The following is a 22,664-nucleotide window of genomic DNA, read 5'->3' on the forward strand; positions in this document are numbered from 1 at the left end:
AGTTTTATCTCCTTGGGTCTAGCTACCTTTCTGTGCATAGCCTCCAGAGCAGGGATCTGGGAGTTGGGGACCCTGGGGCCATTTGATCAGAAAGGCAGAGCAAGGGGCCTGCTTTCACAGCAGGTTTTGCTCGCAGGGTCCAGGCAGCCCCAAGCCAGCAGCAGTGGCTATTTAAACTTTTGATGCCTATTGTTATTTGTAAAAGTTGGTATCTAATTTAGTACCATTTTGTCTTTTGTTATTATAGTGTATGTTTCAAGGTCTTCCAAAGGTTGTCAGGATTTCTAGCTTGACTGTTGTAGTTGCACATTTGAGAACTATTGTGTATCTCCCAAATCCAGTGATCAGAATCCCTTGGGAAAATTAATAGGCTATTGGTTTTAAGTTTCAGAAAACAGATTTCCTGGGGTCTAACCCCCTCTCAGTAAGTTGGTAAGTAGAACTCGACAATCTGATTTTCACAAAGCTTTCCAGGTGATAGTAGAGTGACAGTGAATTGTGAAGGCAATGGTGCCAGAGAACGCTAGTTCCTCTCAGAAAAGAGAACTCAGGATTGTGAAGGAGAGGAGCCCAAACATTTCTGGGGTCAGCAGGAAGGCAGATCCACACTGTAATTTCTGGGTCCTGAACTGGGGGCCCAGTCCTCTGGGAGGCCCAGATTGCTGCTGCTCGTAGTTGTTTAGCCCTTTAAGCCACTGTTCTGAAAGCCTTTCCAGCTACCCTTAGGTGCTAACATAGCAGCAGCCAGATACTGTGGCCTTTGAAGGGAGTGTACAAAAGTAAAATAACTGAACCTACAGGAAGTTTCGTGAAAATAATAATCAGGAGAGTAGGGATTACATGAGTATATGCAGTTGCCCAAACTCATAGAACCATACAATTACAGTGAGTATATTCTAATATGTGTGCACTAGTGCACATACAGTTGTGTGAATATGGTTGTATATTGTAGGTATTAAATTAATTTACAAAATAAAAGGATGGATTGGGAGTCCCACTACCTATGTTTCCAGCTCAATACTATCTTTATAAGTTATGTGACTTTGGGCAATATTCTTAACTTTGTTGTATTTTAATTTCCTCATCTATAAAATGGAAATGATTTTGATAGCTCTTTAGTATGGTTATTGGAAGAATAAATGAGATAAGATAATACATGAGAAGTACTTAGAACAGTACTCTACATACTGAGTTTAATGCTTAACAAGGTTTACAAGCTATTTGGTCTTATGCAAAGTATTCACTCTTATTAAGTGAACTAATGGCAATAACCTCACAGGCTTGACTTGAGGGCAAAATAAGAAAAACCATAAAAATAAGCCATCAATGAAACAAGGGGTTCTTGTTGCATATTTCTATTAATAGTCTTGTTGCATATTTCTATTAATAGTCTGTGGACCCCCAGAAAATATAGGTAAAAGTTTTCAATTTAGGTGCACTTTTCTGGAGAGGCAGTGAAGCTTTCCTGGAGGTCCTCAGAGGCATCTGTGTCCACTCTGCCATTCCTCCAGCCCCCTCCAGTTTTGCTATTCTAAACAGTGGTCCTGAGCAGTTCTGGGACAGCAGCATGATGTAGTGGGAAAGGCGTAGGTTTTAGGATCTGAAAATCTGGCTTTAGTTGGAGTCCCACTTATTTCCTAGCCTCAGTTTCCTTTATTGTGCAACAGGGAGTATAGTATTGTTCCATTAGATGCCAAAGTTTTAACAGTCAGCTTCAGAAACCTGTGAGGGTCCCAAGGTAACCATATAGTATTATATAGATACATTGTTCCCAACTGAGGGGCTGAATATCCAGAGATTGTTGGTTTTCCTGTATTACCTTTTTTCAGTATTTTTTCTACTCAGAGGAGAGACTTTTTTCTTCTTTAGGTTAGGTAAAATGTGATTTTTCTCTCCAGTGGTATAATCTATCCCTTGTTCTGAAAAGTCCCTCTGGCCTTTCCCCAGATTGATGATTCTGTTTGGATTGTTCCTAATTTTCTGGATTGCTTTTCCTAACAGTATTTGAAATCGTTTGAGTCTTTGAAATAGACAATAATGTGTAGATTACTTACAAGTTATGTCATTGGTAAAGTGAAGGGATTTATTTTTACAATAAAAATGCTTTTATGCTGCTTTAGCATCTTTAGTTTACAAAGCACTGTCTCATTTTTCTCTCATTTGATCCTTGAAAGAGCTTTTCCATTGAGCAGAGCAGCTGTTACCAGTGGGCTGGAAGGAAGCTGAATGGTATAATAGCTTGTTCTAATTGCATGGTAAGTGAGAAGTCGACCTGGCATTTGAACCCAAACCTTATATTTTGTCATCAAAGCACACATTATTAGTACTGTGAGAAAGTCCTGGTTTTAAAATAATATTCACGAAAGATTATTTTTTGTTTAAATTTTTAAGTTTATTTCTGTGTGTATGTGCATCTATGTGTATGTATGGGAGGGCCAGGGCCTCTTGCCACTGCAAAATACATCAGATGCTTGTGCTACTTTTTGTGTTTTATTTACATGAGTGACTTGAGAATTGAACCCAGGCCAACAGGCTTTGCAAGCAAATGCCTTTAACTGTTGAGTCATCTTCTTTGTGCCTGTTAAAATGTTTTTTGAAATTTATTTATTTACTTGAGAGTGAGAGAAAGTGGTAGGGTGGGGGGTTGGGGGAGGAAGAGAGGGAAAGAGTATGGGTGAGTCAGGTCCTCCAGTCACTGCAAACATAGCTCCAGACACATGCACCACTTTATGCATCTGGCTTATGTCGGTACTGGGGAATCAAACCTAGGTCCTTAGGCTTCATAGGCAAATAGCTTAACCATTAAATCATCTCTCCAGCCCTAAAAATTTTAATACAACTAAGATCTTACAGAAAGGTTGTCCATATAGCACATAGAAGTTTTTAGAAGAGAAAAGAACTACTTTATACTGAGATGGCAACCTGCCTGAATATTTCATAGTGCTTTTTCCATAAACAAGTGAATTTTATTATGTAGCCACAGTACATTCATCAACACTGGAAATTAACATTATTTCTTTAGTACACCATTCTCAGATCATAGTCAAATCTCAGTAGTTGCCCCAGTAAACACCATTGATAGCTAAAGTTCAAACTTATGCATTGCATTTAGTTGTCTTGTCAACTTAATTTCTTCAGTAGGGAGAGATCTTCATGCTTTCCTTGACCTTTAGGACCTTAACGCTGAAGATTAAAGGATAGATGGTTTTTAGGGTTGGAGAGATGGCTTAGTGGTTGAGGCACTTTCTTGTAAAACCACAGGACCTAGGTTCGATTCTGCAGGACCCACGAAAGTCAGATACACAAGGTGATGTATGCATCTGGAGTTTCTTTGCAGTGGCTGAAGGTGCTGGTGTGCCCATTCTCTCTTTTTCTTAAATAAATAAATTTTAAAAAATTGAAAAAAGGACAGATAGTTTTTTGAATGACCTTCTGAGTTCATGTTTTCTCAGGCTTAGCATCTCTGCCAAGGGCATCACAGATTGATGCTTTACCTTTCTCTTTGCATTTTAGGAGTTTGTCCCCTTACTAATGGCTGTCACTTTGATGGCTTGATTCAGGTAGCTTTTGCCAAACTTCTACACTGAAAAGTTCCTTCTTTCCTTTTGTGTGTAATGTTTTGTGGGGTGGTGTATTAAAACTATGACATTACTCAGTTTCTTATGAAACTTTCAATGTACTCATGTAAGTAAGGAGTTTTTCTTTCTGTTGTACTTAGTGGATTAGAATCTGTTATCATTACTGACTAAAAATTTATTTGCATGTGTGTTTGGGTGCATATGCCATTGTATGTATGTGGAGGTCAGAGAACAACTTCAGGGTGTCTGGGCTCAACCTTCTTTCAGACAGGGTCTCTGCACTGCAGACTGCCAGACTAGCTGGCCTGTGAGCTTCGGATTCTCCTGGCTCTGTCCCTCATTGTCTTAGGTGTGTTGGGATCACAGATACTTGTGCCACTAGCTTTACATGTGAGGGTGTTGGGGAATTGAACCTTGGCTGGCAGGCTTTGCAAGCAAGTGCCTTTAACCACTAAGACATTTTCCCAGCTTCTCAGTACTTACTTTGATCAATTTGCTCCATGTTTGGCCAGTGGAAGCCCTTTCAAGGTAGCTGCTTTCTATTTGGCATATTTTTACCATTTTGTGAACATTGTTTTCTGGCGCGATAAGATATTCCAAGCTCATCTTGTACTTTCTTTCTTTAGCTCTGAATCAGTTGTTTATCTCAGGGGCCCTGGTTCCTTTCAAAGGAAGATTGTAACTAGAAACCAGTGTTTTGATACTCAGTGTGCTCATTCTGTTGAAGTGTGAGGCTCCTAGGCCATCTCAGTAGCAGAGCCAAGAAATACATATATATTAAAAGTCATTTACAATTTATGAGTCCAGCCATATTGAAAACCATGAACTCATTTCACTGTCATAGCTTCAAATTCCATAGAAGTCTTGCTAGGTTGCTGTTAACCTCAGGTTCTTGCATGCCTCCATTATCATCACAGGCACAGGTCAGGCACACTGCCTCTTTACCTGTAGGCCATGTGGACACTCTCTTCTTTCACTTTGCTCTCTTGGGATTACCTTGCCTATTCTTAGCATTCCTGTATTCCCCTTTCTTGCCACAGTGGCTTAGTTTGATGGGCAGGTATGTAAGGCCACTATGATGGGCAATCCCTAACCTTTACTCCCCAGCAATCTCTTCATGCCTATTTGAGTTTTCATGCCCATTCAGGGTACTCTTAAGAAGCTTGCACATCCTCCTCATTCTGTTTGGCTCTCATACCTTGTGCGGCCTGCCCTTATGTGGGGATTCCCTTCTTCTGTCTGTACGTCAACATCCCAGGCTTAGTGGCCTCATGTGTGAATACTCTTCTTACTCTGTTCGGACTCCCAACTCCCATGCCAGGCTGTTCCCTGAGTACTTCCTTATTTACCCATTTGGATTTTACCTCCCCTGCCAGGTCACCCCTCGGCATGGAGCATGGGATGTGCTGCCTGCTCATATGCATAAATCCCTTGTCAGGTTACCCTTTCTCCACCTGCTCAGGTATTCTCCTTATTGGGACATCACCAATGTGAACATCCATCCTGCTCTGCCAACCTTACAGCTTTAGGATTAAGGGGACAAGTTAGGGAAGAGAAGGTGGCTGATCACCAAGCCCCAGTGATTATCTTGTCTCTGCTCCTCACAAGATGAGTTTTAAAGTGTGTGTGGCCATGACTAGCTTTTTAAAAATATGGGTGCAAGGGACTTAATGTAGGCAGTCTCAGGCCCTCATGCTTGTGTGGCAAGTGCTCTTATTGAGTCAGTTCCCCAGCCCCAAAAGTTTGCTTTTCTTTTAAAGAACAAACATATTTAACATTAATGGAATACTGTCTTTGCAAATGGTAATGAATATAGATTTTACATTGTAGCTTTATCTACAATAGAATTTATTTACATTTTCAGGAGCACTGCACATTGCTAGGGGTATACCCAGCCTTTGTCTCTGTTTTGTATGCATTTAAGCCTCTTCCGTCCACTTTGGACACTGTGGTATAAGAATCTTTAAATAGTGATATATGGAAGGCAAAACTTAGTAACTCCTTTCATAGCAGTATCTTTGTATCTTCATTAATCTGATCCTGAGAACATTATTAAAAATGAAAAGTTAAGTGTAAAACCTTGAAATGACTTGTTTGTATAATTACACAACTACTAAGTTAATCACTTTTAACAAGTCTCAACAATGACTGCATTCTCCTGTGAAGGTGTTAACTTGTTATGGGTTAGAAAGCCCCCTTTGATACAACATTTTAGCCCTGCAAAATGGCTTTAATTTCAGAGTTCACTGAAACAAATGGAGACTTGTTGGGAATATTAACACTACTTTTTTGCTTGTTTGTTTAGCTTAACGGAATCAATGTTTATTAGGTGATGTTTGCTAGCATGTTTTGAGGTGTATACAGTTTCTGTTGACTGTTATCAATGTTAGGACAGTGAAGTTGGTATGAATTTTGAAATGTTCTACTTCAGCCCCTCACGTCCTGTTTGTAACTAAAGAAGTACTGTGCCAAAGCTAGCTTGGCTTTGTGAAGGCTGTGAAATGAGAGTCCTAAGACTCTGTTTCAGGTCTCCAGCTGGAAAGTACATTTAAAAGGATAAGGGCCTAACATTGTGGCTTGGTTACCATATGCAACCCAGATTCATTTTGTGAGGAGTTAGTGTCACATTTTTCTCCTGATTTCCTAATATATATGTTGTACTTGAAGAAAAGTAGATCCTAATTGAAAGCTGATGATCCAGCAGGGTGATCAATAGCATGATGCTCTTGGAAAACAACAACAACAAAACAAACAAAACAAAAGAAAAGAAAACAAAACAACAGCCATGAAGCTATCCTGCTGCCTGAGTATTGTCAAGGCCTTTGTCTGTTCCATGACTTCAAGCTGAGTGTACTTAATCATTTTGAGAACATGGCCCTGAGCACTGAGCCAGGCCCTTGCAGTGAATCACTGAGAATTGTGTTCAGTAGAGAGATATTCAATAGAAATGCTCTCTTGGCTTCCTCTCAGCTTTCATACTTCCAGAAGCAAGAACTGAGCAGGCTTCCCTTCTTTCACACACATTTTAGCTGTTTGTGGCTGTCATTTTTCTGTATGTAAGAGTGGGGACTCTTGTCAGCAGGTGTGACTTATTGATACATTTGACTCCAAAGAAAAGCATCTTTGAAGAGGAATAGGTGAAAGAGGAGAGTGTTCTGTAAATTACCTCTTGCCAGAGAAGCCGGAAACTGCATGTCAGGTGGGAGGAAAACTCATTCAGGAAACCTTTATTGTGTCAGGTGTCAGGCTAGGCTTATGAGAAAACACAGTTGGTGCCCTCAAGGAGCTACCAGTTTGGTAAGGAGAACAGATACTTAATGGAGACATACCAGTGTTTCCTAACCCCAGCTGTACTTTGAAGTCAGCTGAGCTAAAAAGAATGCTGATGCCTGGGGATTCTGATTTAATTGGTATTGCCAGGGCCTTACATTTTTTGTTTTTGTTTTGTTTTTCAAGGTAGGGTCTCACTTTGGTCTAGGCTGACCTGGAATTAACTCTGTAGTCTCAGGGTGGCCTTGAACTCATGGTGATCCTCCTACCTCTGCCTCCTGAGTGCTGGGATTAAAGGTGTGCTACACCATGCCTGGAGGCCTTAGAATTTTTAAAAGCTCCCCAGGTAACTCATTGCACCCGGTTGAATGTGGTAAGAGTCTGGAAAGTGGGAGTATAGAGATGAGGCACTTAACCCAGGCTGGGCTATGAGTGTGGGTAGAGAAAGCTTTTAGGACGGGAGGCAAAGCCTGAGCTGAGCCTTGATATGTGAGGCTTCAGGTGCAAAAAGCTGACAAGGTAGTTCCTTGTGAAGTGCAGCTGAGTAACCTAGGGCAGAATAGTATACATGTAGGCTAGTGTGTACTCTGTGAGCTTCTGTGTCCTCATCTCCAACTGGGGTCTGATACTGCTTATTGGGCTTGTGTAAAGTTAACTGGGGCCATGCATATACAGTGCTTGGGATGACACTTGGCACGGAGGAAATACTTAGTAATTAATGATAGTAGTACAGTAATGGCATTATTGCTGGGTATGGAGCATGAAAGAGCTAACCTTGCTTTTTATGGCTGGATCTTAGGGTGCAAGACTATAGGAGGTGGGGTTGAATAGCAAAAAAAAATACACTTGGCAGTAGGCAGAGCTCCAGATAGTGTATAAGACAGGAGTATAAGGCAATTAATAATGGAGCATCATGGCATAACCAGGGCATTTCCATGGTGATATGTTAAGATATATCATAAAGGGCTCTGGGAAAACTTGGGTCTGTATTGGAAAATTGGCTCTGAATATGGTATTCTCAGCATCATTACGTGTTCTAAATTAGCAATGAGTGTTAATAGGACAGAAATAGGATTTTCACTTTCTTTAGCCAAGTAGTTAAAAATATTGAGTGTCTTGAAGAGTGGTGGAGGAATAAGCGGTCTCAAGGTAGTCCCAGAGGTCCTTTGGAAGTTGTTACAGCCTTTATTGTGTACAAGCTTAATGACAATATTAAGTAAGGGTTGCTTGGCCATTTGCATTTAGAGAAGGCAAATTCTAATTTATTTTTTGATTTGCAGAGAAATACAAAATGAAAATGCTTCCATCTGCATTGGTTTTTCTGGCCCTTAAAATAACTTATGTATATTTGTTATGTTATATAACTTGTCACAACATTAGTCACCACTTCTTCCATAAGGCAACATGTAAACGATCATGGGTAAGCATGACTATAACTTATAATTATAGGCCAATTTGTTCTTAAGAGTTTTAGTCAGCATTTGGTTCTTTTATGGAGAGACTGTTATAATCTTTGGCTTCATATACTAGAACTCTGCCAGCTATTTGAAGTGAGTAAGTATCTTAGGTGGTTTCTTACTTATTACTCATTAGAGGGAGGCAGTAACTGGATAGTGATTTAGGAAGAGGGATAAGAATCATTGTTTCTACAGTGCCTACATTTGTCTGAAATATATCTCATTGTAGGAGTACTGCTGAAAGGCAGATTATTGAGATATCCTGTGTTTATGCTATATGCAGTAAATTATTTGGAAGAATTCCATTTAACTAGATCAATACTTTTTTTTTTTTAATTTGAAAAATGTTTTAACTTACTTGAAAGAGAAAGAGGCAGATAGAATGAGAGAATGGGAGCACCAGGGATTCCCACCACTGCAAATGAACTGTAGACACATGTACCGCCTCATGCATCTGTCTTTATGTGTGTACTGGGGAGTCAAACCTAAGCCATTAGGCTTTCTAGGCAAGTGCCTTAACTGCTGAGCCATCTCTTCAGCCCAATTTTTAAAAAATATTTATTTATGGGCTGGAGGTATGGCTTAGTGGTTAAGGCATTTGCCTACAAAACCAAAGGACCCAGGTTAGGTTCCCTAGGACCCACGTTAGTCAGATGCACAAGGGGGCACATGCATATGGAGTTCATTTGCAGTGGCTGGAGGCCCTGGTGCACCCATTCTCTCTCTCCCTCTTTCTCTGTCAAATAAATAATTTACATCAGTGCACCAGGGCCTCTTGCCACTGCAAATGAACTCCAGACACATGTACCACTTTGTTTGTCTGGCTTATGTGGGTGCTGGGGAATCAAACCTAGGCCAGCAGGCTTTGTTAGCAAGCATCTTTAACTGCTGAACTACTTCCTCTGCCCCAAGATTAGTGATTCCTAAAGTGTGATTATAAGTCAAAGAACAGCAGTTGAGTTGGTCACTTGTTAGAAATGCTAACTTTTGGGTCCTATGACAGAAATTGGATGTGTGGCAGAAGTCTGTTTTTAAATTAGTCCTCAGGTGCTATATTCTGTGCTAAATTCGAAAATTGTGCAACTGAGTGATTACACCTATCAGTGGTATCTTACAGAGCCCAGGATGGCTAACCTCTGCTTTTTTTATTCCTTCTACCAATATTTACTTGATCAAATACTAGGGAAACACTTCTTGGTGTGACAGACCAAAAAAAAAAAAAAAAAAAAAAATCCCTACTCTAGCAGTTGGCATTTAGGAGAGGAAGGCTAGCTATTACAGTCAACTTTACATTGCAGGGACAAATATATCCAATTAGACACAGCTTATGGGAGGAAGGGGGTTTATTTCAGGCTTACAAAGTCCAGGAGAACACTATCAATTGTGGAAGACGCTGGCTCCTGTTCATAGATTCAAGAAGAGAGACACCGCCAACAGTCAGCACCACCAACAAGCACAAACCACCAGAGCTCAAACTGCTCTGAACACGCCTAGTAGTTATGGATTTCTGAAGATTCACCCCCAGACACACCTTAGTTTGGAACCCAGGATCAACCCCCAGTGACACACCCACTCTAGCAGGAATCTGTTCACTAGGGGCTGAAGTTGCAAACTCTTTTTGTTGTTGTTGTTGTTTTGTTTTATGTTTTTTTGAGGTAGGGTGTCACTGTAGCCCAAGCTGACCTGGAATTCACTATGTAGTCTTAAACTGGCCTCCAATTCACAGCAATCCTCCTACCTCTACTTCCCCAGTGCTGGGATTAAAGGTGTGTGTAAAAGTCTGTGGGACCATACATTTAAACTACCACAGTGGCCATCACTCACTTGGGGTTATGGATAGAGAATTAAAGTTAGCTATTGAAGCATGTGATGGAGAAGGTCTTTCTGAAGAGACCAAGATAAGCAGCATTTTGAATGAAAAGCAGGTCCATCTATGTGAAGATCAGTACAAAGGGCCCTTAGAGAGGTATAAGCTCAGTGTATTTGAAGAAGGCTAGCATGGCTGGGGTCCAGTGGGCAAGGGGAGAGAGGTTTGAGATGAAGTTGAATAGGCAGGCAGAGGTCAGATCATATAGGTTCCATGAATACTTTTTTTCTTCCTCTAATTTTTTCAAAAAACGTATTAATTGGGCTGGAGAGATGGCTTAGCAGTTAAGTGCTTGCCTGTGAAGCCTAAGGACCCCGGTTCCAGGCTCGGTTCCCCAGGTCCCACGTTAGCCAGATGCACAAGGGGGCGCACGCATCTGGAGTTCGTTTGCAGAGGCTGGAAGCCCTGGCGCGCCCATTCTCCCTCTCCCTCTATCTGTCTTTCTCTCTGTGTCTTTCACTCTCAAATAAATAAATTAAAAAAAAAGTATTAATTAATTTGCAAGCAGAGAGAGAAACAGTGAGAATGGGCGCACCAGAGCCTGTAGTTGCTACAAATGAACTCCGGATGCGTGAGCTAGTTTGTCCATCTAGTTTTATGTGGGTACTGGGGAATCGAACCTGGGATGTTAGGCTTTGTAGGCATGTGTCTTAATCTCTCTAGCCCTCTAACTTTTTTGTTTGTTTGTTTTTCATGGTAGGGTCTATCACTAGCCCAGGCTGCCCTAGAATTTACTATGTAGTCTCAGGGTGGCCTCGAACTCATAGCAATCCTCCTACCTTTGCCTCTTGAGTGCTGGGATTGAAAGTGTGTGCATGCCCCACCTAATTTCTTTTTTTTATTGTGCAAAATACAGATAACAAAATTTTCCATTTTTTAAGTGATCAGTTCAACGACATTAAGCACATTCATGTTGCTATGTACACATTTCTACCATCTAGCTCTGGAACTTAGGTTTGACTTGCAGTATGGGAAGCCTTGGGAGGTTTTGAACATAGGGCTGCTACAACCTGAAGTTTAGAATGAACAGCCTGTTGGCTGCTAAATAACAGTTGTAATCATGTGGAGAAAAGGGTGGAGACCAGTTAGAGCAGTGTGGTCACTGAGGTGAGATCATGTGATCTGTCAAGGCATGCTTTTGGTGCTGGGGCCTAACACAACATGCTTGCTTGCAAGTGGTCTGCCACTGAACTAAGTTCCCTATTCCTTTGGATGCATTTTCATGGTTGAATTCACAGCTCTGCTAACTGTTTGGTTGTGGTGTATAAAGAGAGGAGTCCAGGTTAATAGTATGTTTTGATGGTTTGAATAACTGGTAGAGTTCAAGAGATGCAGGATTGAGGAAGAAAAGTATATGTCAAATTAGAAGAGCTTCTTAAATATCTAAGTGTGGATGTTGAATAGGCTTAAGACATCTGGAATTAGGAAGAAGTCAGCTTGAAGATAGGATTTGCAGCCTTGTCAGCATTTGCACAGTAATTAAAGCTACAAGACTGAATGAGATCATCTAAGGTAATGAGTGTAGATAGGGGGAGTATTTTTTGACCAAGGTCAAGAGTGGGAGAGCTTCTCTGAGAGGGAATTAGCAAAGAAGCAGTTTCTGGAAAGGAAGTAAGAGTACCTCCAGAGTGATTTTTCTGGAAGGGAAAGGAAGACACTGCTTCAAGGATTCAGGCAAGTTGATTAGCTGTGTCAAAAGCTGCTGAGAGGCTAAGAGAAGCATCGAGAATTGTACATTCAGTGCATTTAAGACATGTGGTCATCTTTGGTGACCTTGACAGGTTGTTTTAGTGATGTGGTTTCAGAAACCTGTTGAAGTGTGTTAAGGAGAGGGAAATGAAGCTGAGGCAGTGAGGATAGGACATTCTTCCTTTAGAGGTAGAGCTGGTCTATACAAAATGCATAGAGTACCATTGTTTTAAGACATGGTATATAACACCTTCACATGCTCCTGTTTGTTACTTCACTTTTAAGAACATGTGAAAATACATTTAAGAAGTGGAAATTTGAGAAAAAAATGTGGGAGCTCTGAAGAACCTCATTGGGGTCCTAGGAATATGTGAGACACATTTTGAAAGGTGTTTGAATCCAGAGGGTGCAAAAGTAAGACAGATATTGTTAGGCTCTAGACAGAATTTTCCTAATGCTTTTCAAATTATATTACCTATTAGGGAAAGAATCATGAAAGAGAGTATTCTTTTCTTTCATTAACTACTGTACCTGGAAATCCTTTGAAAGGGGTGTTTCCATATGGTGTTTCCTAGGAATGTTTGGTGTCAAGGGGTTCAAACTTTGGAAGCTATTTTGTACCTTCTTGCATGGAAAAAAAGAGTTAAAGTTTTTTTTTTAATTGTTTTAAATTTATTTATTTATTTTAGTTTTTTGAGGTAGGGTTTCACTGTAGCTCAGACTGACCTGGAATTTACTATGTAATCTCAGGGTGGCCTTGAATTCACAGTGATCCTCCTACCTCTGCCTTCTGAGTGCTGAGATTAAAGGCATGAGCCACCATGCCCAGCTTTATTTTTTTAAAATATATTTTTATTTTTATTTATTTATTTGAGAACGACGGAGAGATAGAAAGAGGGAGGGAGGAAAGGAGAGAGAGAGAGAGAGAGAGAGAGAGAGAGAGGAGAGAATGGGTATGCCAAGGCCTCCAGCCACTGTAAACTTCAGATACTTGTGCCCCCTTGTGCATCTGGTTTACGTGGGTCCTGGGGAATTGAACCTTGAAACGGGGTCCTTAGGCTTCACAGGCAAGTGCGTAACTGCTAAGCCATCTCCCCAACACTATGTATTTGAGGGGGAGATGGAGCTGGGGTGGGGAGAGGGAGGGAAAAAGAGAATGGGCATGCCAGGGCCTTCCACCTTTGCAAACGAACTCCAGACACATGCACCACCTTGTGCATTGGCTTACATAGGTCCTAGGGAATCAACCCTGGGTCTTTGGGTTTTGCAGACAAGTGCCCTAACCACCAAGTCATATCTCCACCCCAGATAGAGAGGGACAATGGACATGCCAGGGCCTCTAGTCACTGCACATGAATTCCAGATGTATGCGCCACCTTGTGCATCTGGGTACTGGGAATAGAACCTAGGTCCTTAGGCTTCTCAGGCAAGAGCCCTAATCACTAAGCAATCTCCCAGCCCCTGCCCCCATTTATTTGAAGACAGGAAGACAGCCTTTAAAAACACCTAAACTTTCCTTTTTTAATGTGTGTAATAAGATGTATGTGTTTGTGTATGCTATGGTATTTGTGGTATATGCACATGTATGTACCCTTGCAGTGCCCCAGGCATTCATTTATGAGGGGGGCATTTGGCTGTGGTGGTTCATGTGGAATGTCTAGTGTCCTGCTCTATCATTCTTCTGCCTTTTTTTTTTTTTTTTTTTTTTGAGGTAGAGTCTTGCTCTAGCCCAGGCTGACCTGGAATTCACTATGTAGTCTCAGGGTGGCCTTGAACTCATGGGCGATCCTCCTACCTCTGCTTCCCTAGTGCTGAGATTAAAGGCATGCGTCACCATGCCTGACTTCTTCTGCCTATTCTTATTTGAGCTGGAGTCTCTTACTGATACCCGAGCTTACTGTTCCTCACAAGCCTGGACAATTATTTCCTGGTCTCTGCTTCCATAAAATGGAACTGGGGTTACAGGTATGTGTGGTCACGCCCAGCTGTTTATGTGGGATCCGGAGATTCAAACTCGGACCATTTCAGGCCCTCATGATTGTGCAGGAAGTACAGTTAACTGCTGAATCATCTCTCCAACCCTACTCTTTTTTTTTAAAGTAAGATACTCTGGTTTAGTGTCTGATTTATATTTTTTGTATGTGTATGTATGTATGTGTACGTGTGTTCATGGTGTGTGTGGACGTGGTGTACGTGGTATGTGTATTCTTGTTTGGATGCATGGAGACACACATGAACATGTGTGTACATCCATGTGGAGGCTGTAGGTTGACATTTGGTGATTTCATCACTCTTCACATTCTTTACTGAGGTAGAGTCTCTCACTTGAACTCAGAGCTCTTCAGTTTGATTAGTCTAACTAGCCATTTTCCCCCAGAATCTCCTGTATTCCAACTGCTGGGGTTATGGTCCAGCCTCCAAGCCCATGTGGCATTTATGGGTGCAGAAGTCTGTTCCTCATTCTTGTATGGTGAGGGCTTTATCCATGGATTCAGCTCCCTAACTCCCCAGTTTTTGAACTATATTTAACAAGGTATATTTATTGCTTTCAATTTTAGAATAGTTAAGTCTACTCAGGGCACTTATTTGAAGCAAAAACCCATAGTTTTCTCTAGTGAAAAAAATGATGGTTTCCCAGGCTAGAGGGATGGCTCAGTGGTTAAGGTGTTTGCCTGCAAAGCCAAAGAACCCAGGTTTGATTCCCCAGGACCCACATTAGCCAGATGCAGAAGGGGCACATATGTCTGGAGTTTGGTTGCAGTAGCTGGAAGCCCTGAAGCGCCCATTGTCTTTCTCTCTCCCCCTCTTTCTCTGTCAAATAAATAAATTAATTAAAAATGAAAAATATTTTTAATATGATGGTTTTCCATGAAAGAAATAAGTAGCTTCCTGAATCACAAAAATAACGTTTTTCTTTCTACTGCAAGAAAATAGAGGAAGTATTACAGTATTTCATTGTATCTAAGATGCTATTATTTATAAAATGAACCATTGTTCTCTTTGTTACTAAGAAAGGGAAAATTTGCTGCCACTTATGATAGCAAAATGTTGTAAGTGATCTTACCTCGCAGTATTCTGATGGGGCTAAAATGAGTGAGATACATTATAGTAACTTTGTATGTTTTACTGGGAAAAGTATGTTTTACTGGGAAAATTCAAGGTATTTCTTTGATTTAAATTTAAACCTTTTTGTTATTAATCAGCTCAGAATGGCTCTTATCTGAGCTTTGTTGCCAGGTTTAAGATAGAATTCAGTTACAGATATTTGAAAATCTACTATCTACTGAGTGATTTTTTCATTCAATTTGGAAGTAGTACTTTTTCATTGTAGCTTTGAAATGAAAGAGAAATTACAAAGCTAACATAACCACACATATTTTTTTCCCTAGAATTAACAACTGTAAACATTCTGTTAGTGCTGTGATCTTTAAAAAATATGTTATAAAAATATGTTAATAAAAAAGGCAAAAGTGAATATTCATAGCCTTGATATTGCCAATATAGGTAAAGGCCTCTGGGTGGGAACAGTATCACAATTGCAGATTAGCATTCCATCTTCACAATATTTTAATGAGAAGGGGATGTTGCTTATCTTGTTTTGGTTTTTAAAACCTGTAATTAGAAATTAATTTTATCAATCAAGAATTTTATCCAGTACTGCCAGGGAGGGCTACTTGATTACTAGTGCTGCCTGGATCTACATTTTCTCAGTGTTTTACCTATGGCTTTGGAGATCCAGCTGCGGGACTCAGAAAGAAGACATCTCTCACTCATAGTCGTTGTTAATTATGTGTTAGACATTGTAGCCAAGCAATTTTTGTGTATCTTTACATTTCACAATAATTTGTTTGGGTAGTTTTTTTAAATTTTAATTTTTATCTATTTGAGAGTGACAGAGAGAGAGAAAGAGAGAGAGAGAAAATGAATGAATGAATGAATGAATATGGGCGCACCAGGGCCTCTAGCCACTGCAAACAAACTCCAGATGCATGCACCACTGTGTGCATCTGGTTTATGTGGGTCCTGGGGAATGGAGCCTCAAACCGGAGTCCTTAGGCTTCACAGGCAAGTACATAACCACTAAGCCATCTCTCTAGCCCTCTTTTGGGTAGTTTTTATTTTGTTGATTAGGAAGATGGTAGCTTATAAGTTAAGCTTTTTAACTTTCCACAGCTCTTCAGTTATAGAGTTGATTTAAATTAAGGTCTACCTTTTATCATAGCCTGTATGTCTTGCAGAATGCTGCCTTAACTCTTGTTGGTAATCACAGTCTGTTTCCTTTGTAGGCAAAACCCAGAGACTACGTTTGAAGTGTTTGTGGAAGTGGCCTATCCCAGGACAGGCAGCACTCTTTCAGGTACTTGGCTTATTTTGTCATGATATATATTTCATTACTGTATGAAATAGCTATACACATGGGAAAATACATGACTATTATAATTGCTTTTTTATCTTTAAGTATTTTTAAATGCCTTTCTTCTTTTTTCATGCCCACACTATTCTAGGAAGACTAGAGAAGAAAAATACAGTGAATAGTTTATTTTGAGTTCACTGCTTTAGCAGGCTTGAAGCTATGACTTTACTTGTTGTTAACATTGGGTCTTGCTTTGCACCTGTCATAGATGCAACTATTTAGTGTGAAATATTGTCACTTTTCTAATGAGCAAGGCGTAGGATTAGGCTATAGGATGCAAAATAGTAGGAAAAAATTCCTTGTTGCTAAACTGAAAGGACATAGCTTAAATGGACTTAATTGAGCAAATCTCAGCTGGTAAAGGAAAATTGGAGACTAGTTGAAGGAAACCCCTCCTCTGGCTTTAGCTTTTGGCCTAATTTCAATATATATCCCAATGGTAGGATGGGATCGTGGATAAAGTTAGGGTATTTTGTGCAACTGTGTGTATCACTTCTTGACTTAAAATTTTTCTTGTTTGAACTGGGCATGGTGGCACATGCCTTTAATCCCAGCACTCAGGAGGCAGAGGTAGGAGGATCGCTGAGTATGGGGCCACCCTTAGACTACATAGTGAATTCTAGGTCAGCCTGAGCTAGAGTAAGACCCTACATCCAAAACAAACAAACAAACAAACAAACAAACAAACAAACAAACAAAAATTCTTCTTAGTTAATAAGAAAAATAACCTATGATATAGTGTTTTTTTGTGTGTGTGACTTTTGCCCATGTTAGGAACCACACACTCAAACATTTGTGTATATATATATATAAAATTTGGTGTTTAGGTAGAGTGATTTTCTTGGATTGGAAACTTATACCAGTGAAGATTCCAATGGTAGTTATGCCCTTAATTCGTCTTATACCCTTGCTCTAATTTTCTGTTACCTTATTTTAATTAAATTAATAGTCATAAACATACCTTTGAGTACCTGTTATTCTTGCTCAGCATCTGTATGGTCCTTACAATGTAACCCTTACACATAGTTGAATGGAATCCCCATTATACTTAGGAGAAATTAAAATCTCAGAGAGGTGAAATAACTTTCTTGGGTCATATAGCTACAGTGTGGGGCAGTTAGAATTAAAAAATATTTTAAATTTAATTTATTTATTGTAGAGAGAAAATTTATTTATCTGCAGAAATAAAGAGAGAATGGGCACGCCAGGTCCTCTAGCCACTGCAAATGAACTCCAGATGCATGCCCCCCCTTGTGCATCTGGCTTATGTGCATCCTGGGGAACCGAACTAGGGTCCATAGGCTTCGTAGGCAAACGCCTTAACACCGAAGCCATTTCGCCAGCCCAAGAGGTTTTTTTTTTTTTAATTTATTAGTTTTCAGTTTTAATTTATTAGTTTCAGCAAATACAGGCAGTTTGGTACCATTGTTTAGGCTCATCTATGATCTACCCCCTCCCATTGGACCCTCCTTGTTGATGCAAATGGGTTGTGCATTGTGGAGTTAGCCCACAGTTATTGGTATGATAAATGTCTCTGCAAATCATGACCCAACATGTGACTCTGACAATCTTTCTGCCCCCTCTTCCGCAAAATTTCCCTGAGCCATGTTGGGTTCATTTTTGGTCTGCTTCAGTGCTGAGGTGTTGGGGGCCTCTGAGGCTCTGGCTCTCTGATTTGGTAGGAGTTGATTTTTCTCTGTGTTGGTCTCCTTCCCCTTTGTGCTGGTATCTGGTTCACTGGAAAACATCACCCTTGCTTGTTTTGCCAATTGTCCTTAGTTTCAGTCGGGCCCCTTTTGAGGTATGTTGGGGCAGCTCTCTCCTTAGGATCTGCATCTTTCTTTCTTTCCCTGGTATCTGCAGCGCAGCTAGGCATTTGCCATCTTGGCCGCATTTTTTTTTTTTTTTGAGGTAGTGTCTCATTCTAGCCCAGGCTGACATGGAATTCACTATGTAGTCTCAGGGTAGCCTCGATCTCATGACAACCCTCCTACCTCTGCCTCTCAAGTGCTGGGATTAAAGGTGTGCCCCACCATGCCCGGCTCCAGTTAGAATTTTTGTTTCAAGTTCTCTTCACTCCAGTAACTTGCCCTCTTGAGGACAGTAATTATATTGTATGCATTTCTCCAGGTCACCTGCAGGGCTTTTGCACATCACTGGTATTTGGTAGAATGAAGCAATTTACCTGCATGGGAAGCATATTGCAAATACATGGTTGCTTTTGAAGTAGAAAGTTAGTATCCATGTTAAATGATATCTTTTAGTGTGCATGGAGACCACTGGGCTGAGAAGCAAGTGCTGGACCTGTTTCCAGGTGGGTACATGTGGCAGCTCCACCATGGGCAATTGTATCAAGGAACCATTTGATGATAGCTGTGATTTCACCAGTAAATTCCAGGACAAAAAAATTATTTATTTCTACAGTTGTCTGTTTCCTCTTTTTTTTTCTCTCAATCTTTATTAACATTTTCCATGATTATAAATATATTCCATGGTAATACTCTCCCCCAACCACTTTCCCCTTTGAATTTCCTTTCTCCATCATATCCCATCCCCATCTCAATCAATCTCTCTTTTATTTTGATGTCATGATCTTTTCCTCCTCTTATGATGGTCTTGTGTAGGTAGTGTCAGGCACTGTGAGTTCATGGATATCCAGGCCATTTTATGTCTGGAGGGAGCACGTTGTAAGGAGTCCTACCCTTCCTTTGGCTCTTACATTCTTTCCGCCACCTCTTCCACATTAGACCCTGAGCCTTGGAAGGTGTGATCGACATGTTACTCAGTACTCCAGTCACTTCTTTCCAGCACTATAGTACCTTCTGAGTCTTCCCAAGGTCACTGCTATCTGAAAAGAGAAGATTCTCTACCCAAAGTGAGAGTAGCATTAATATAAGTGTATAAATATTAAGAGAAGTGCTTACTGGGCAGTTTGATAAGCATAGTATATACATTTATCCAGACATCAGCAGATGTTACACCCCTAGAGCTCAGTATCAGGGATGTGTCCCCACCCCCCCATGGAGTGGGCCTCCAGTCCAGTTGGAGGGCATTTGGTTTCCACCATGACAGACATGCCACTATTGCACCCATTGGCTCATTTGGCCTGGCTGCCAATTATAAAGCTTGCAGTGTCCACTGCTGAGTATCTTCACTGGTGGTATCTCTTTCTCCCATTGAACTACATGTAGAATGGCTTCTTCCAGGTTTCTGTCAGCTGGTCTACATGGAGGAGGTTATCAGCTCAATTCCAGCAGGATTTCTCAGTGGCCTTGCAGCCCAAGTATGTGGAATCTTCAGCAATAGGGTCTTACCGTCTATTCCTGGTGAGAAACCAAGGGCCTTGGCAATGGCCTGTAATGTTTTGGGGGCATCAGGGACTTCCCTGGCCAACAACTCAATGGAGGTATTCCATCACTGGCACTGAAAATTTTCTAACAACGATTTGTGGCTCCTGAGTGTTCCATTGCCCAAAACTGGAGTATTCCATATGATTTATTTGTATCCTCGTAGATTTTTTTTTTTTTTTCGAGGCAGGGTCTCACTCTAGCCCAGGCTGACCTGGAATTCACTATGTAGTCTCAGAGTGGCCTTGAACTTACAGCGATCCTCCTACCTGTGTCTCCCAAGTGCTGGGATTAAAGACATGGTCCACCACGCCGGCCATCTTAGATTTTGATTAGCCCCTCCCTCCACCTTTCCTTTACTCAATCTCTTCCCCTGACCTCACTTTGGGCCTTTTCACACCCCCCCCATTAATCTATTCTTCTAATTATATATATACAATACCAACCTATTAAGTACCCTCCTCCCTTCCTTTCTCTTCCCTTTATATCTCCTTCTTAACTAACTGGCCTCTGCTACTGAGTTTTTCCTTCTCACACAGAAGCCCAATCTTCTGTAGCTAGGATCCACATATGAGGAAGAACATGCGGCGCTTGGCTTTCTGGGCCTGCGTTACCTCACGTAGTATAATCCTTTCCAGATCCATCCATTTTTCTGCAAATTTCATAACTTCATTTTTCTTTACCGCTGAGTAGAAAAACCCCATTGTATAAATGTGCCATATCTTCATTATCCACTCATCAGTTGAGGGACATCTAGGCTGGTTCCATTTCCCAGCTATTATGAATTGAGTGCCAATAAACATGGTTGAGCATGTACTTCTAAGGAAATGGGATGAGTCCTTAGGATATATGCCTAAGAGTGCTATAGCTGGGTCATATGGTAGATCAATCTTTAGCTGTTTTAGGAACCTCCACACTGATTTCCACAATGGCTGGGCCAGATTGCATTCCCACCAACAGTGTAGAAGGGTTCCTCTTTTTCCACATCCCCCCAGCATTTATGATCCTTTGTTTTCATGATGGTAGCCAATCTGACAGGAGTGAGATGGAATCTGTATGTAGTTTTAATCTGTATTTCCCTGAAAGCTAGTGACGTAGAACATTTTTTAGATGCTTATCCGCCATTCATATTTCTTCTTTTGAGAACTCTCTATTTAGCTCCATAGCCCATTTTTTAATTGGCTTGTTTGATTTCTTATTATTTAACTTTTTGAGATCTTTGTATATCCTAGATATTAATCCTCTATCAGATATATAGCTGGCAAAGATTTTTTTCCCATCCTGTAGGTTGCCTCTTTGCTTTATTCACAGTGTCCTTTGCAGTACAAAATCTTTGTAATTTCATGAGGTCCCAGTGGTTAATCTGTGGTTTTATTGCCTGAGCAATTGAGGTTATATTCAGAAAGTCTTTGCCATGAGGAATATGTTGAAGGGTTTCCCCTACTTTTTCCTCTAGCAATTTCAGAGTTTCAGGTCTGATTTTAAGGTCTTTAGTCCATTTGGACTTAATTCTTGTGCATGGAGAGAGAGAAGAATCTATTTTCATTCTTCTACAGAAACATATCCAGTTTTCCCAGCACCATTTGCTGAAGAGGCTGTCTTTTCTCCAATGAGTATTTTTGGCATTTTTATCGAATATCAGGGGGCTGTAGCTACCTGGACTTATATCTGGGTTCTCTATTCTGTTCCATTGATCTATGCATCTGCTTTTGTTCCAGTACCATGCTGTTTTTGTTACTATGGCTCTGTAGTATAGATTAAAATCTGGTATGGTGATGCCTCCTGCCTTATTTTTGTTGCTCAGTATTATTTTAGGTATTTGAGGTGTTTTTTGTGTTTCCAAATGAATTTTTGGATTTTTTTTTTTATTTCTGTGAAGAAAGCCTTTGGAATTTTGATGGGGATTGCATTAAATGTGTAGATTGCTCTATGAAGATTGCCATTTTCACAATATTGATACTTCCAATCCAGGAACAAAGGATGTTTCTCCATTTCCAAGTGTCTTCTGCATTTTCTCACTTGAGTGTTTTATAGTTTTCATTGTACTGACCCTCCACTTCCTTGGTTAGGTTTATTCCAAGGTATTTTATTTTCTTTGATGCAATTGTGAATGGGAGTGATTCTCTATTTTCAGCCTCTGTGTGTTTGTTGTTAGCATATAGGAATGCTACTGATTTCTGTGTATTTATTTTGTATCCTGCTACATGGCTATAGGTTTTTATGAGCTCTACCAGTTTGCTGATAGAGTCATTAGGGTCCTTTATATATAGGATCATGTCATCTGCAAATAATGATAACTTGATTTCTTCCTTTCCAATGTGCATCTCTTTTATGTGCGTTTCTTGCCTTATTGCTGTGGCTAAGACTTTCAATATTATATTAAATAAAGGTAGGGACAGTCGAGACCCTTGTCTTGTTCCTGATTTTAGTGGAAAAGCTTCCAGTTTTTCCCCATTTAGTAATATGTTGGCTGTATTCTTGTCATAAATAGCCTTTATAATATTGAGATGTGTTCCTTCTATTCCCAGTCTCTGTAGGACTTTTATCATGTGGGAATGTTGGATTTTGTCAAACGCTCTCTGTGCGTTTAATGAGATGACCATATGATTTTTGTCCTACAGTCCATTTATACGTGTATTCCATTTATTGATTTGCATATGTTGAATTTTTTTCATTTAAAGCTTTTCTTTCACCATCTATTATGAGATATACATTTGCTGGGTGCAGTAGCTTGGGTTGGATGCCATAGTTTTTTCGACTTTGAAGTGTTTTATTCCAGGTCCTTCTGGCTTTCAGGGTTTCCATTGAGAAACCTGAGGTAATTCTGATCAGATTGCCTTTGTATGTTGTGAATTGTTTCTCTCTTGCTTGAGAGCCAGGGGCAAGAGGCTAGCTCTTCAAGTGGCCAGACCACCCTCTGGCTCAGGGGAATAGGGATTTGGGTACCCAGGGGTCAATCGGGAAACCTGAGCAAAAGGCCTGCTTCCGCAGCCAACAAGCAGGGAACAGGCTGCCCTAAGCCAGTAGCAGGGTTACCAGGAC

General features: G+C 40.5%; 1 protein-coding gene across 7 annotated transcripts in view; it reads left to right on the plus strand.

Annotated features, from left to right (window-relative positions):
* The window catches only part of Dennd1a (DENN domain containing 1A), a 573,141-nt gene that overhangs the window by 40,262 nt on the left and 510,215 nt on the right, over positions 1 to 22,664 (plus strand). For 6 of the 7 annotated variants that reach the window (XM_045142267.1, XM_045142266.1, XM_045142262.1 and 3 more), the window contains exon 2: positions 16,148 to 16,218. In XM_045142267.1, the coding sequence (XP_044998202.1) occupies positions 16,148 to 16,218 (71 nt within the window). Of the gene's footprint in view, positions 1 to 2,239; positions 2,256 to 16,147; positions 16,219 to 22,664 lie in introns of those variants that run through there. The other variant, XM_045142265.1, reaches the window with a different exon arrangement.

The sequence above is a fragment of the Jaculus jaculus genome, chromosome 1 (genome assembly GCF_020740685.1).
Source record: "Jaculus jaculus isolate mJacJac1 chromosome 1, mJacJac1.mat.Y.cur, whole genome shotgun sequence".
In the NCBI taxonomy this organism is placed as follows: Eukaryota; Metazoa; Chordata; class Mammalia; order Rodentia; family Dipodidae; genus Jaculus; species Jaculus jaculus.